Consider the following 14625-nt stretch of genomic DNA (forward strand, 5'->3'; position numbering starts at 1 on the left):
TAAAGGGGGTCAAGAGGCCGGGTGCTGTAACCGCCTGCTTCCCCCCATGGATTGGAGTTGGGTTTCTGCCCAACACAAAGAGGATACATTTGCTCAGTGCTTCAACTGCTTACTTGCCAAATAGCGATGGGGAATCCCAGAGGGAGTAGCTGGGCAAGTTCTGCGACTGGTCGATTTTACCCATTGTGGGTGGGGGCGGGCAGCACCATGCACAAGGGGCAAACTTCAAAGTTGCTGCAACCTCCTGGTTCCCCATGGGGCAGGCATGGGATGTGGTGTGGGTTTTATGCCGCAACCAAAGGGAGAAAAATGAAGAAGTGCTGCAATTGGTGAATTACCCATTGTGGGAGGTATGGTGGTTTCCACCATCTAAATGGGGAAAACTGGGCAATGGTGGAAACATCTCACTTCCCCATTGGGAATGTTTGGAGCGTGTGCATGCAGAACGGTTAAGCTTGCCAAGAGCTGCAAGTGCTTGCTTTCCCATGGGTGGGGGGGTGGGGGCGGTGTTGCGCTGTTGTAACCCACAAAAGGGGGGATTTGCAGGTTCCTCAAATACTTTCCCCATCAAAAGGTGAGAAACCTGACAAGTGTGGTGCTTGCTTGCTTCCGGAGGGTGGGAGAGACTTTTGACACATGTAAAGTGGAGAGTCTTGTGCACTGTGGAAGCAGCAAGGTACTTGGTGTCTGTTGCCGTCTATTCAGAAGCTGCTCCCTTCATGCACACCATGTGCCCCAAAGTTATGAGCAGAGCAGGGCATTGGGAGTTTCCATAGACAACTTTCCTAAAGCAGGGGGATTGGGCTTCCTCCCCCTCTGGAGTGTTGCTAATAACACTAATTATTATTCCTAATTCAGGAAACTATATATGAATGTTAATGACAGGTGCATATATAGGGAAAGAAAAACCCAAATGTTTGCTTAATTCATAGGGAGTGCAAAATAGTTCCATTAATATTTTGTTTGGGGAAATTTTAGTACAACATTTTTAACATAATCATTTGTTTTTGTGTTTGGCAGGTATTTATATGCACTTGGTCAGAAAGTTTGGAAAAGATGGAAAAAACGCTACTTTGTTCTTGTACAGGTTAGTAATTTTTCTTTTCTGCTTAATTTGGGCAGTAGTATTTCCAGGGAGATTGTTAAAGAGCAATGAGGCTTCAAGGCATATAACTCTTGCACTGCTGCATATTTTGGCTTTGCAACTGACAAAGCTACAATTCAGTTTTTAGAACCTCTTCAGATGTCCTAAAGGCTGATCTCAGCAAAACATTTCCCATTCACTTGTATTTCACTTGTTTTCATGTTATGAATTAGGGTTTCTCTTAGATCCTGTTCACAGACACTTTCCAGACATTACAAAGAGAGCAGCTCCCAGGCCACCCACTTACAGCTATGGGCACATGGTGCAATGCCCCTTGAAGGCTTCAATAAGCCTGGCTCATCATTAGGGCCTTGGCAGTTTCACAGTGATACTTACTCAGCTTTCAGTGAGTTTGAACCTCAAAAAGTTACCAGTAGAGACCTACTTGGACCATATTTCTGTTGCCTGTTTTCCTCTAGATCTTTTTAGAAAGCAGTTGTAGCCTGTGCACCACTAGTATGGTGCACCCAACAGCAGTGCACTGGACCCTTATCTTTGCATAGGGGTCCTTGGGCCCATGCATCCTTTTGGCACTACTGGCCATGCCATCTCGCTTGAAAAAGGCTGTAGAAAGGCGGTAAAGCTCGGTGGTGCATTGTACACAAAAGCAGCTGTAATACCGATCATTATAGAAAAAGCTCCAAAGAGTGTACATATTACTTAGCTGTTCTTTACATATGTTGGGGTCTACACACAGAGGTCCTTTGCAAACATAAGGGTCCAAAGTACTGGTGTTGGACGCATGATGCCAGTGGTGCGGCAGTCAAGCACATTCTATGAGTGGCCTTGAATTTCCATCTGTGTGCTTTGTGATGGAGACTTTTGGATCATGCTGTTAGAACAGCTGGGGCATAAAGGAGCTCTTGAATAAATAGGGCAGAGGGAGGGAGGTGGGCTTTTGTGCCTTCCCTTTTCTTCACCTCTTTCTCCTTCTCCTTCTCTGCATTTTCCTCACCCAATAAGTGAGGGGGCTCAGGGACGTAAGTGCAACATCATAGAGCTCTTGGGCAAGAGCACAGGGCCTTTTTGTCTGCCAAGTCCGTGGAACCAGATGGGCAAGGGGGTTCTAAGAAGGCTAGCACTGAACCCTTAGAGCTCCTCTGGGTGTGGTATTGCACATTTTTCTGAGTTCCCTGACCTATCATCCAATTGAACATGGCAGGAAGCTAGTGCTGCATCCTCAGAGCTCTGTCACAGTTCCATGTCTCCTCTGAATCTGCTTGTCCAGTGAGTTTGTGGAACTGTTATGTAGGGAACTTTCACTCCACTTGCGGGACCCTTTAAGTGCAAATATAAAGCAGGCAGTTTCATCAGAAAGTCACAGCCATAGACGTTCATCCAAATAAAGAATTGCTTCATTGAAATACAAAACAAGAGGTTTGACCATAACGATAATGGGGGAATTCCCATGTGACTTAGACACTGATTGATGCATGCCAGGATGATGGAAGCGCAATGCTTTACCTCTTCAATTGGTATAAATGCAAGTATGTGACTAAGTGAAATGGAGATAGGGAAAGGAAGTGATGGTGAGTAGTTGATCCAGTCTGCTCTTCTGAGACGGGGTGGAAAGCCAGGGTAAAGGAAGGAAAGTCTCCCTTTCCTACCTGGCAGACTTGGCTTGCCTGTTCCCCAATAGGAGGACACGAGGGCTGAGCCTTGTCTCTGCATCTGATCTCCAGCGGATGGGAGGTCCACAGGTCTGGCTTGTGTAAATCTCAGGTGGCTGCTGGGAACCAAGAAGTAGGATTGAGGACTGATCTCTAGTGTTGTCTGAGGAGCTTGGAGGAAGGAGAATAATCTGCTCGTGGATTGCTGGAATTCTACTAAGATGCCACAAATAAAAAGACCATGTGAAAAGGAGAAAAATACAGTGGAAAGCTAACAAAACATATTAGAGCAAACTGAACTTGCTCAAAATAGATTTATAAATTCTAAGTCAACAGAGAAAAATATAAAATATCAATACACACCCATAAATATGGGAACCATAAACACAAAATAAATAACGATAAACAAAGATATATATGAAAGTATCAACAATAATACAAAAACTATTTTAGAGCTATACAGAAACATAGATGTGTATTCCAGTATCCAGGGCATGAAAGTCCATGATATGGTGGAAAAATCCCTCTGTTGTTGGAAGAGAGTTGAAAACAGTGAAGCCCGTTACGAATATGCCATGAATAGATAAACTCTTGGAAAAACGATGTACAAGGAGAACCTAGACTTTTTGCATGGACCCAGGGGAATAAATTCCTAAAATAATTCATTCAAATCAGAGTAATAGTCTTGTGAACTTGCTCATGAGTCTCCTGTATATAGATGAATAATAAGCTTTGCTATTTTCGCGTGCGCTTTATCATGAAGGACTATTATAGTCCTTCATGATGAAGCACATGCGAAAACAGCTGATATCTAGGCAGCTTTTCAAGGACTATTTTGATTACACCTTGGAATATCCTACCATGCCTATCTAAGTTTTAACTTGTCTACACCTTAGAATAAGGAGCAAAGCTTGTTATTCAACTATATACGGGAGACCCCTGGGTCCTTGCAAAAAGTCTAGCTTCTCCTTGTACATCATTGTTTTTGACGGAGGGATTTTTCCACCATATTATGGACTTTCATGCCCTGGATACTGGAATACTCATCTATGTTTTTGTATAGCTTTGATATAGTTTTTGTATTATTGTTGATACTTTCTCATATATCTTTGTTTATAGTTATTTATTTTGTATTTATGGTTCCCATATTTATAGGTGTGTATTGATATTTTATATTTTTCTCTGTTGACTTAGAATTTATAAATCTATTCTGAGCAAGTTCAATATGTTCTAATATGTTTTGTTAGCTTTCCACTGTATTTTTCTCCTTTTCACACGTTCTTTTTATTTGCGGAATTCTACTAAGAACAGAGAACAGAAGGAGAGTGTGTGAGCGGGCTCCCTCTGTATGGGAGGAGCATGGATATCCCTTGTTGATGGAACTGGCTGGATGCAACCCTGCTTCATGGCTTCTGCCCTAGTCTGCTGCTGTCCCTCACACCCATGAGTGGGTTAGGTTATTCCTCATGTGGAAAATGGAACTTCTTTGAACCCTGACTTACAGTGAGGGAAATAAGTATTTGATCCCCTGCTGATTTTGTCCGTTTGCCCTCTGATACAGAAATGACCAGGCTGTAATTGGAATGGTAGGTTTATTGTAGCTGTGAGAGACAGAATAACAACAAACAAACCCTTAAAAGCCCAGTGCCCAAAAGTCAGCGATGGATTTGCATTGTAGTGAGGGAAATAAGTATTCGATCCCTTCACAAAAGAGGTCTTAGTACTTGGTGGCAAAACCCTTGTTGGCAATCACAGAGGTCAGGCATTTCTTGTAGTTGGCCACCAGGTTTGCACACAACCCAGGAGGGATGTTGTCCCACTCCTCTTTGCAGATCCTCTCCAAGTCAGAAAGGTTTCGAGGCTGATGTTTGGCAACCCGAACCTTCAGCTCCCTCCACAGATTTTCTATGGGATTAAGGTCTGGAGACTGGCTGGGCCACTCCAGGGCCTTCATGTGCTTCTTCTTGAGCCACTCCTTTGTTGCCTTGGCTGTGTGTTTTGGGTCATTGTCATGCTGGAATACCCATCCACGACCCATTCTCAATGCCCTGGCTGAGGGAAGGAGGTGCTCACCCAAGATCTGACGGTACATGGTCCCGTCCATTGTCCCTTCGATGCGGTGAAGGTGTCCTGTCCCCTTAGCAGAAAAACACCCCCAAAGCATAATGTGTCCACCTCCATGTTTGACGGTGGGGATGGTGTTCTTGGGCTCATAGGCAGCATTCCTCCTCCTCCACACACGGCGAGTTGAGTTGATGCCAAAGAGCTCGATTTTGGTCTCATCTGACCACAACACTTTCGCCCAGTTCTCCTCTGGATCATTCAGATGTGCATTGGCAAACTGCAGATGGGCCTGTACATGTGCTGCCTTGAGCAGGGGGACCTTGCGGGCACTGCAAGATTTCAGTCCTTCACGGCGTAGTGTGTTACCAATTGTTTTCTTGGTGACTATGGTTCCAGCTGCCCTGAGATCATTGACAAGTTCCCCCCATGTAGTTCTGGGCTGCTTTGTCACCGTTCTCATGATCATTGCAACTCCACGAGGTGAGATCTTGCATGGAGCCCCAGACCGAGGGAGATTGACAGTTATTTTGTGTTTCTTCCATTTGCGAGTTATCGTGCCAACTGTAGTCACCTTCTCACCAAGCTGCTTGGCGATAGTCTTGTAGCCCAGTCCAGCCTTGTGCAGGTCTACAACCTTCTCCCTGACATCCTTTGACAGCTCTTTGATCTTGGGCATGGTGGTGAGTTTGGAAGCAGAGTGATTGCTTGCTTCTATGGACAGGTGTCTTTTATACAGGTACTGTAACAAGCTGGGATTAGGAGCACTCCCTTACAGAGGGTGTTCCTCATCTCAGCTCGTTACCTGCATATAGTGAAAAGACACCTGGGAGCCTGAAATCTTGCTGGTTGATAGGGGATCGAATACTTATTTCCCTCACTACAATGCAAATCCATCGCTGACTTCTGGGCACTGGGCTTTTGAGGGTTTGTTTGTTGTTATTCTGTCTCTCACAGCTACAATAAACCTACCATTCCAATTATAGCCTGGTCATTTCTGTGTCAGAGGGCAAACGGACAAAATCAGCAGGGGATCAAATACTTATTTCCCTCACTGTAAGACCATTGCTATACAGTGGGATGCTGCTCATAAGTAGGGCTCCTGAGATTCTTGGGAGTCCCTTGGTTATGGCCCCAATCCTGCAGAATCGGTAGCCCCATTGTCCTCTGGGGCTGCCTTTTAACCGGGGGGAAGAGCTGACTGAACCTCCCCGACTTTGGTGGGACAAAGATAGATACAATACCAACTTTCAGAGGAATCTCCTAACCTCGCCTGACAGTAACTCACACACACACTCACACTCACACTCTCACTCACTCAGTTCACAAGGAAGAATCGAGAGGGGGGGAATTTCCCGGGGCAGAGGAAGTGGGGAACCCCTTATTCTACCTGCTCTTGAGGGGGAAGGAAGCAAGCCTGAATCCTCGGCGGCAAGGGTGGAGAGATAATGGGGAAGCAGAGGGACCCAATCTCCCAGGATGACTCTCAGGGCTTGAGCGAATTGGAGGGTTTTCTACTGACTATCTTTATAGAGGAAAAGATGCCTCGTGCAGGGAAGGCTACATGCTGAAGTGGTATTTTCTAGGTTAATGGTTACTTGAGACAGTGTCTGGCAGAGAACAATGGGTTTTGGAGTGGTTAGGATGTTGTCTTTGGGAATTAGGATTATCTTAGGGAGGTGGCTGTACTGACATCAGTGTGGAGGTCAGGAGGGCAGCAATGTGACTGACTGAAGAGTGAGCTATGGCTGCCTTGCCCTTGAGGCTCAGGAGCACTAGAGTCTCTGAAGCTCTTCTGGGGTGTTTGGGTCTCCTTCCTTTGCTAGTCTTGCTCTGAGGCTGCGAGCTACAGTGGTTGACACTTTCTTATTCCTAGGCAGGCAGGTCCAAATGCAGTGGATTGCACAGAAGCCCACTTCTGGACCTCCTAGCAGAACCTGGTAAAAAGGGGACCCTGGGAGTCCAACATGGCATTCTTGAAGCTCTCAGGACATGATTCTGGCCTGCTCAGTGTCCCCTCACCTGGTGCTTGCAATAGGTTCGGGGCTAAAGGGGTGTGTGGTGGGTGAGGGTTAGCTTGCTGACCTTCCCTTCTGCTCTGAGGTATCATGTGAATTTGCCTTTTGATCAAGGATGAATGCAGCAAGCATTTTCTCTGCATGTCGTCAGACACAGACCTGTGTGAGCAAGTCCACAAAAAGGATCATATACATGTGGTGACTATTTAATAAGAACAGCCTCAGTATTTTGCTGTTACCTGTATGACCAGTTCTTGCTTTTAATCCATAAGAAGGATGCACTTCTATGGAATGTCATATGTTGTGCAAACTAAGCATAAAGATACAATACTCAGAAATCTGAACCATTTTTTGGCTGCTGTGAAGGAGTGGATGGATGAGAGCAAGCTGAAGGATAGTCCAGATGAGACTGAAGTTCTGTTGGCTGGGCAAGCAGTTAATTTGGGAATTTTACTCTGTTTTAAATGGATTACACTCCCCATGAAGAATCATGCTGGCATTTTGTGGTGCTCCTTGTTCTGGTTGCCTTTTAGAGACCATGATGGCAGCAGTGACTAGAAGCATCTTTTACCAACCTTGTCCAGTTTGCCGGCTGTAGCCATTTCTGGAGAAATCTGACTGGCACAGTTATTCATGCCCTAGTCTCCTCCTGTGGACTGTTTTTAACACACTCTTGAAAAGCACCTGTAAACATCAGCTGGTACAAAATGCTGCTGCCAAGCTGTTAGCTGAATTGACCCTTTGGGAACCCATCACTTGTCATCTATTAGCACTTGCCCTCCTGTTTTCGTTTCCAGGCTCAATTCAAGGTGTTGATTCTTTCCTTCAAAGCCCTAAACAGCTTGGGAACTGGGTATTTAAAGTTGCCTTCTTCCATGTGTCCCCCCTTGTATTTCGTGTTCATCATCTGAGGCTCTGCTTTAGCTGCCTTTGCTATAGGAACTATTATAGGCATATACTAGGAGCAGACAGAGTCTTTTCCATGGCAATGGTGATGGTGAAATGGCCTCTCTGTTGATATTAGGTCCCGTCCCCACCACCCCACACCAGTCCCCGCACCCTGGTCAACACTGTGTTCTTTTAGCAATTGTGTAAAGACTTGCCAGAGGGCTTTTGGAGCTGCTTGTCTATTTGTTGCTACTATTATTTTTGTTCCTGTTACTGAAACTACTATTACACTTGGGGGTTTTTATGTTGTGAGCTGTGGGAGGGTGGTACTTTAGCTGTTGGTTTTTTGTTGTTGTTTAATTTTATGTTTCTTTTGTTTTATTAAGGTTTGAGGAAAGTGGTATATACGTTTGTTTTTTAAAAGTGCTGCTTACTGTCAGGCCCTGTTTACTGATGTGATCTGTACATGCCATTTGTAGCCCTATTGACATTATAGGTAAAGGATTTCAAATGATCATGTAGTGATGGGTATGAGTCTACAACATTATTGAGGATTCTCTCCCTGCTGCTGCTTCTTTTTAGATCTAGTTAATTTGCACATTAAATTAATGTGCATGGCCATTTGATGTGCATCCGAACCTAATTCCACAGTATGAAGGAAAACAGCTTCGTGATCATTTGAATTCTCCTGTATCACTGTTAATTGAAAGCTAGGGGTCTCTCCTTGTCATGAATATTCATCTTGTTGCCTCAGCTCAGTGGTTTCTGAGAGACACAGATCAATAGATTTATGCCTAAGGACTACAATACTTATACATGTCTAATTTAGCTATCATAGCATGAGTGATTCATCAATGTCCCCTGCTAACTGGGCAAAGAGGCACCTTTTACCATGGTGATTCTTTTTATTTAGCAGGAAGAGAGTAACTGGCCCTATTCACCCCCAGCACAGTACTTCCAGTGACTGTTGCTGGTGTCTATCTTACATTTTGTTTTAGAATGTGAGCCCTTTGGGGACAGGGAGCCATCTTATTTATTATTTCTCTGTGTAAACCGCCCTGAGCCATTTTTGGAAGGGCAGTATAGAAATCATCATCATCCCCCAGTGAGGCACTACCTTGGTGTGGTTGTGGGGCTTGGGAAGGTGAGAGCTATGCCAGAGGTCCAACCATACTGGACAGGTCTCACCAGAGGAGCCAGACAAAGAGTGCCTCTCCCATCAACAATATGGTGAGACGTAACTTTAATAAATCTATACCAGCTCGGTCGTCACCCAGGTCAACAAGGACTGCGCCAGGTGCTGGAGTCCCTGAAAATCTGGTGGCAAGTGGGCTACAGGATTCAGGATCTTCAGTTGAGCAACCAGGGCTGGAGACTGCATGATCCTGGAAGAAATGTCGCTTAACCGGAAAAAAATATACAAAAAATGCCAACAAGGAAATAATGATCTGCTATTACAAGTCTAGTCCAACTAAAAGAGGTTATTTAAAAAGAATGTACCAAATTTGGAAAGAGAAGCATCCAGATACAGAAATAACAAAACAAAGGCTAGCAGACCAGAGAAGATTCATAATAAGAAATAAAGTATTCACAGAAGTTGGATGGAAGAATTGCAAGGAGCAACACAGGTTCAACATATGGAAGAAGAATTACCAACAGCTGAAGAAGTTACTCAGGCGCAGGTGGAGGAAGTGTTGGAAATAGACGATGCCACTGTTGCTGAACTGTTTCAAAATCAAAACCAGGCAACCTCCCCTTTGCCTTCACCTCAAAAACCCAAATGCCGTTTAACAGAAAAGCAACAAGAACTAAAGCAAAAAATAACTGACCACATGAACCAAACAACCACCAGGGTTCGACTTCCAGCTCTAAAAACAGTTGCCAAAAAACAACTTGCTCAGGCATTAAAGGATGTCAATACTGCCCTTGCAGAAATAACAACCAATAATTTGCAAGAAACAAACCAACTAATGTACAGTGCAGCAACAATAACAACACAAGAGCTCGGATATAAGGTCAAAAAAAGAAAGTAGTACATCACCTAAATGGAAGATTAGATTAGAACATAAAATCTCAAGGCTTAGATCAGATGCTAGTAAATTGAAAGATATGAAAGACAAGAAGCTGAAGAATGAAAACACCAAACAGTATCTGATCCAAAAATACCATCTAGGTTCAAGGAAAATTAGAGAAGTCCTGGAAGTAATAAAGCAGCAAATAACAGCAGTGTCAAAGAAGATTAGCAGATACGAAGCTAGAATTACACAACAGAGGCAGAATCTCCAATTCCAGTCGAATCGGAGACGTTTCTACCAAAGCATAGAAGGAGAAACTGCAAGAAACGTAGAAACACCAAACAAAGAAGATACAGTGCAGTTCTGGGAGAAACTATGGGACAATCCAATAGATTATAATAAAAAAGCAGGCTTGGTGAAAGAGGTCGAAAAATGTAACCAACAAATGCAAGATCTAATAATAACACCAGAATTAATAAGTGAAAGAGCAAAGAAAATAAAAAATTGGACTGCACCAGGCGACGATGAACTGCATGGCTTTTGGCTTAAACACCTAACAAGCATACATGAACAACTATCAAAACAGTTCAATCACATTTTGCAAGGAGGTGATATTGAACAATGACTAACAACTGGGAAAACTCATCTCATCATGAAAGACCCAGCAAAAGTTGCAGTTCCAAGTAATTATAGACCGATAACCTGCCTGCTAACCATGTTCAAATTATTAACTGGAATAATAGCAGATGAAGTAATGCAACACTTATTAACTAATAAGCAGCTTCCAGCTGAACAGAAAGGAAATTGCCCGAACACCAGAGGCACAAAAGACCAGCTGCTGATTGACAAAATGATTTTAGAAAATTGCAAGAGAATAAAAACAAATCTAAGTGTTGCATAGACTGACTACAAGAAAGCCTTTGACTCATTGCCTCACTCATGGATACTAAAATGTTTAGAAACAACTGGTGTCAGCAGAAACATTCAGATATTTATTTAAAAAGCAATGAGCATGTGGAGTACACAGTTAACAATCAATGGCGAGACACTTGGACAGGTTAGCATTAGAAGAGGCATTTTCCAAGGGGACTCACTATCCCCTCTATTGTTTGTAATCGTCATGACTCCACTTTCACAAATACTAAACAGAACAGGCCTCGGATACCAAACATCTAAAACATCAAGTAAAATCAACCATCTGCTGTACATGGATGATCTGAAGTTGTATGGAAAATCCCAGTCAGAAATCGAATCGCTGCTAAACACTGTCCGTATATACAGTAGTGATATAGCAATGGAATTTGGGCTAGACAAGTGTGCTGCATTAATAATGAACAGAGGAAAAATAACAAAAACAGAAGGAATAGAACTGTCCAATGGAAGCATTAAGAACCTGGAAGAGAGAAAAATTACAAATACTTGGGCATTTTCCAGGCAGATAACATTGCACACACTGCAGTTAAAAGAAAAATGGGAAGTGAATACATCAGGAGAGTTAGAAAAATCCTCAAGTCCAAACTCAATGGCGGGAACACCTTACATGCCATAAACACTTGGGCTATACAGTACCTGTTGTCAGATACACTGCAGGGACAATAGACTGGACCCAGGCAGAGCTAGAGACGCTAAATCGTAAGACCAGGAAAATCATGATCATCAATCATGCTCTGCACCCCCGCAGTGATGTAGATAGGCTATACCTCTCTCGCAGCTCAGGTGGAAGAGGAATGCTGCAAGTCCATCAAACAGCAGAGGAGGAAAAAAGAGGCCTTGAAGAATATATCAAGGACAGTGAAGAAGATGCACTTCAAATGGTCAATAACGAGAAACTATTCAACCCCAATGAAACAAAGCAGGCCTACAGGAAAGAACAAGTCAAGAACCGAGCAGAAAAATGAAAAAATAAGCCCCTGCATGGTCAATATTTGCACAATATAAGTGGAAAATCAGACATCACCAAGACCTGGCAATGGCTTAAGAAAGGCAACTTGAAGAAAGAAACAGAGGGTTTAATACTGGTTGCACAAGAACAGGCACTAAGAACAAATGCAATAAGAGCAGAAGTCGAAAAATCAACCACAAACAGCAAGTGCCGCCTTTGTAAAGAAGCAGATGAAACCATGGACCACCTAATCAGCTGTTGTAAAAAGATCTCACAGACTGACTACAAACAAAGGCATGACAAGGTAGCAGGGATGATACACTGGAACATCTGCAAAAAAATACAAGCTAGCTGTAGCCAAAAATTGGTGGGACAATAAAATGGAAAAAGTTGTTGAAAATGAAGATGTAAAAATATTATGGGACTTCCAACTACAAACAGACAAACATCTGCCACACAATACACTAGATATAACTGTAGTCGAGAAGAAAGAAAAACATGTTAAAATAATCGACATAGCAATACCAGGGGATAGTAGAATAGAAGAAAAAGAAATAGAGAAAATCACAAAATACAAAGATCTACAAATTGAAACTGAAAGGCTGTGGCAGAAAAAGATCAAAATAATCCCAGTGGTAATTGGGACCCTAGGTGCAATTCCAAAACAACTTGAAGAGCACCTCAACACCATAGGGGCCACAGGAATCATCATCGGCCAATTACAAAAAGCAACTTTATTGGGAACAGCCTATATTTTGCGACGATATCTATAATGATCAACAGTACTGATGATAAAATTCAGCCATCCCAGGTCCCTGGGAAGGAATCGATGTCTGGATGAAACAAACCAGTCAATAACACCTGTCTGACTGTGTAAACAAGAAATAACAATAATAACAATAATTTGGCTTAAACACTTATATTCTGCGACGATATCTATAACAGCAGCAACAACATTGACAATAAAATTCAGCTATCCCCGGTCCTTGGGTAGGACTCGATGTCTGGATAAAACAAATCAGTCAATAACACCTGTCTGACTGTGTGTGTAAGTGAGTAAGTAAGTAAGTAAATAATGGGCATTGCAAGTCAGTTTCCATTTCATTTTAGTAGATTCTCAGTTCAAGGGTTTCTCTGCTTCCCTGCTTTAGTGGCTGACAGCATGTGCTAATGCCTGCACCACTGCAGGCTTCTCAAACAATGTTCATAGTGTTACATAACAGAGCTGGTGCACGACTACTTAAAACTTTTCAACTGCAGTTGCGCAATGCTACATCCGTTATATGTGCAAATGCACACTTTTAAAGTAGTAGAGCACTAGCCCTGCTATGCAACACCATGAGCATTGTTTTAGATGCCTGCAGTGGCATAGGCAGTTCAGGACCACCTACGCTGAATGTCAGCTAGTGTTTTTATCTGTAACATCCTCCCCACTTTCTGTCACATGATGATTTTGGAATTTTGAAATCTGGGAACAAAGGGTGTTTCTAAATATTTGACATAGTTAAAATATTATTCATGTTCTTCATGTGATTTTCTTTCACAAAGCTTTTTAGCATTCCCACCTGACTTAGTTGCACCCTCGCACCCCCAAGACCTAATCTTTGGCTTTTCCATAGTAGCTACACAATTGTCTTCTAGCTAAGATGCCAGTACAGTGTCATCTCCCCAGTCAGTGGACAGGAGATTAGTTGTTCTGTTTTGGGTACCTTCCTGATGCCCCTAAATCATTACTAAAATTGCAGTGAATTGGGAAATAACATTGTAATTGCTTGCTGCCTCTAGGCATAACAGAATTCACCAGAACATACTGACCGCTCCACTCATTAGAGGTGGAGGAAGACATTTTGATGAGCACATGCCAAGAAATGCAAGACAAGTCGTACAGATAAAGGACTCTCAGCACTAATCAAGATGAGCCATGCTGCAAACCACTCTCCTTTTGCATAAACTTGATTGATTGATTGATTGATTGATTGATTGATTGCCGTCAAGTCGGTGTTGACTCTTAGCGACCACATAGATAGATTCTTTCCAGGATGATCTGTCTTCAGCTTGGCCTTTAAGGTCTCTCAGTGGTGCATTCATTGCTCTCATAATCAAGTCCATCCATCTTGCTGCTGGTTGTCCTCTTCTCTTTCCTTCAACTTCCCCCAGCATTATAGACTTCTCAAGGGAGCTGGGTCTTCGCATAATGTGTCCCAAGTATGATAGTTTGAGCCTGGTCATTTGTGCCTCGAGTGAAAATTATGGATTGATTTCTTCTATGATCCATTTGTTTGTTTTCCTGGCTGTCCATGGTATCCTCAAAAGACTTCTCCAGCACCAAAGTTTAAAAGCGTCAGTGCTTTTTCTGTCTTGTTTCTTCAAGGTCCAGCTTTCACATCCATAGAGTGTCACAGGGAAAACCATTGTCTAGACGGTTCTAATCTTTGTAGGTGTAGACACATCAACGCATCTAAATATCCTTTCCAAAGCCTTCATTGCAACCCTACCAAGTGCTAGTCTGCGGCGCATTTCTTGATTGCTGGATCCTTTAATGTTGACAGTGGATCCTAAAAGGCAGAAGCTATCCATCACTTCAATGTCTTCATTGTCAATTCTGAGGCTGGTTGCTGTACCCATTGTCATTAGTTTAGTCTTCTTTACATTTAATTGTAGTCCCATTTTTTCACTGTGCTCGTTGACCTTCATTACTAGAACTTGCAGGTCATCCGCATTTTCAGCTATCAGAGTGGTGTCATCAATGTAGCAAAAGTTATTGATGTTTCTTCCTCCAGCTTTAAAACCACGCTCGTCTTCTTCCCCATCTTATCTCAGTATATGTTCAACATATAAAGAAGGAGAAAGTATACAGCCTTGTCTTACTCCTTTGCCGATCTGGAACCAGTCTGTTTCACCATGTTCTGTCTGAACTGTGGCTTCCTGTCCTGTGTATAGGTTTCTCATGAGAACAATGAGGTGTTATGGGACGCCCATTTTCCTAAGGATATTCCAGAACTTGACA

At 42.9% G+C, this 14625-nt stretch overlaps 1 protein-coding gene across 29 annotated transcripts in view; it reads left to right on the top strand.

Annotated features, from left to right (window-relative positions):
• Positions 1-14625, top strand: part of CADPS2 (calcium dependent secretion activator 2) — a 522314-nt gene that overhangs the window by 309970 nt on the left and 197719 nt on the right. For all 29 annotated transcript variants that reach the window (XR_008307725.1, XR_008307727.1, XR_008307726.1 and 26 more), the window contains one exon: positions 1021-1087. Coding sequence is in view for 26 of the 29 variants with exons in the window: in XM_053251802.1 (XP_053107777.1) it covers positions 1021-1087 (67 nt within the window). In the remaining 3 variants the exon portion in view is untranslated. The remainder of the gene's footprint in view (positions 1-1020; positions 1088-14625) is intronic.

Source organism: Hemicordylus capensis, chromosome 5, assembly GCF_027244095.1.
Source record: "Hemicordylus capensis ecotype Gifberg chromosome 5, rHemCap1.1.pri, whole genome shotgun sequence".
NCBI lineage: Eukaryota > Metazoa > Chordata > Lepidosauria > Squamata > Cordylidae > Hemicordylus > Hemicordylus capensis.